Source organism: Echinococcus granulosus, assembly GCF_000524195.1.
Source record: "Echinococcus granulosus chromosome Unknown EG_S00524, whole genome shotgun sequence".
NCBI classification, from domain to species: Eukaryota; Metazoa; Platyhelminthes; class Cestoda; order Cyclophyllidea; family Taeniidae; genus Echinococcus; species Echinococcus granulosus.
The window spans coordinates 121-1,718 of NW_020170903.1; the positions used below are offsets into that span (position 1 = coordinate 121).

The following is a 1,598-nucleotide window of genomic DNA, read 5'->3' on the forward strand; positions in this document are numbered from 1 at the left end:
TTTCCAACCTGCTAGCTACTTGTGTTATGTATAACAGCAACAAACGTTGTTCACCTTCACTACCAAACTGAAGTGTGAGACCCACGCCGGTGGATGGACTCCTCCACCAAGACGGGAAATCTGTTATTCTCCGCATAGAAGCGAACCATATAGAGATTCAAGCTGGAATGACCATAAAGTGGTAGTGGGCTAGAGGCTACATCCCCTTGTACACTTCGCCTACCCTTTCCCAAACGCTGCATTCAGGTCTCGGTTTATGGTGTCTCTATGTTCGACGTGCATCGGGTAATCTTCACATTTGTTTGCCTTTCTATGAAGATTCTACCTCTAACAGTTGGCCTACATGAACCTCCTAATGAGCAGAATCCTCGTGAATACCAACTTTAGCAACCTCTTAAGTGTTTTTGCTTCCCTTCACACCTATCAGCTGTAACTCTTTCGCAACAGAGATAAAATGAAATTGGTTCCAATAATAAAGCAAGTGTTTCTATCCATTTTTACTGAGGGAAAAACAAATTCCAGACTATAATTGTGTAAACTTAGAAGATACACAATTGATTGGATAGTGTTGAAGTGCCATTCAGCTACCCCTTCGACTTCTCCCACCGTCGGTTCGGCTGGAGATACAAGAAGTTGCAGGTCAGGGAAGGAGTCCACTTCATGCCAACTTCAATAAAAGGCCAAAGCAGCTCAATGATAGGGTGCGCATAATCAAAAATGAAGAGCCTTCGACCAGTCATCGCAATGCCTAACAGTGGAGTGATGAGACAGGCAATGAAGTCATCTGCAGAAATGAGGAATTTGCCACGTACGACAGCATCCACAGCCAAGCTTAAGAAGTGGCAAGAAGTTCCATGCCTTCCCCATCCGTGTCCACGCCAATCCACTTTCCTCCCTCACAACATCGAATTCGCGTATAGCGACGCGGGAAACACCTCAAGAGGGGGATGCGTGCCAAAATGTCCATTCGTTCTCGTCCGTTCGCATAGATCAACTCCAAGCCTCTTTGATTTGACTAACTGCTAGTCTGACGTCCGTACTCCAGTAATTGTATCAGCAGCATCTACTGCGTGAAAACTCCCACCTTTACTTCTTCGACATTATGGAATGCTCACCTTTGCTACACCCACCACCCATTTCAATCACCCCACCACTACTACTACCACTCTTACTGCTACTCATACCACCTCATCAATTCCATGCCACTTGGCCGAATATTCCACAAATGGATTCAATTCTTTAGCAAGAAACATCGTTGTCTCATAAGCTTAAGCACTGTTAGTGGGAATATTTTAGACGCAAGTAACAACAGTGCCACAGCCTGTGCGCCAAGTTGCGGTGGGTGTGGGTGGTTCAACTTGACCCACTTCTAGCATGTGACAACGTTGCATTCGCGCAGGAAATTCTCCAAGCACAAAAGTGTACCTCCAATATTGCAGAGCATTCTCTGCCATTTTCATTTATTGAGAGATAATCTTCTTATTTGCTAGGACATTCGGCCTGCATTCGTGTGCAACGATACGTTTCGGCATGTGAGATTGAAGGAGGGTAGTGGAAATTTGTCCGCTGCAAGTAAGTAAGGCATGGAAAAGAGTAAA

The 1,598-nt window shown here is 45.1% G+C and overlaps 1 protein-coding gene across 1 annotated transcript; it reads right to left on the reverse strand. All coding sequences in view use genetic code 11, as the record gives it.

Annotated features, from left to right (window-relative positions):
• Window positions 1–584: 584 nt before the first annotated feature.
• EGR_11214 (hypothetical protein) lies at window positions 585–1,182 on the reverse strand (the record flags this gene model as incomplete). The annotated part of the gene is made up of 2 exons (XM_024500461.1): window positions 585–784; window positions 1,116–1,182. 2 exons carry the CDS (start codon window positions 1,180–1,182, stop codon window positions 585–587), a joined length of 267 nt encoding a protein of 88 aa, XP_024345125.1.
• Window positions 1,183–1,598: the final 416 nt, after the last annotated feature.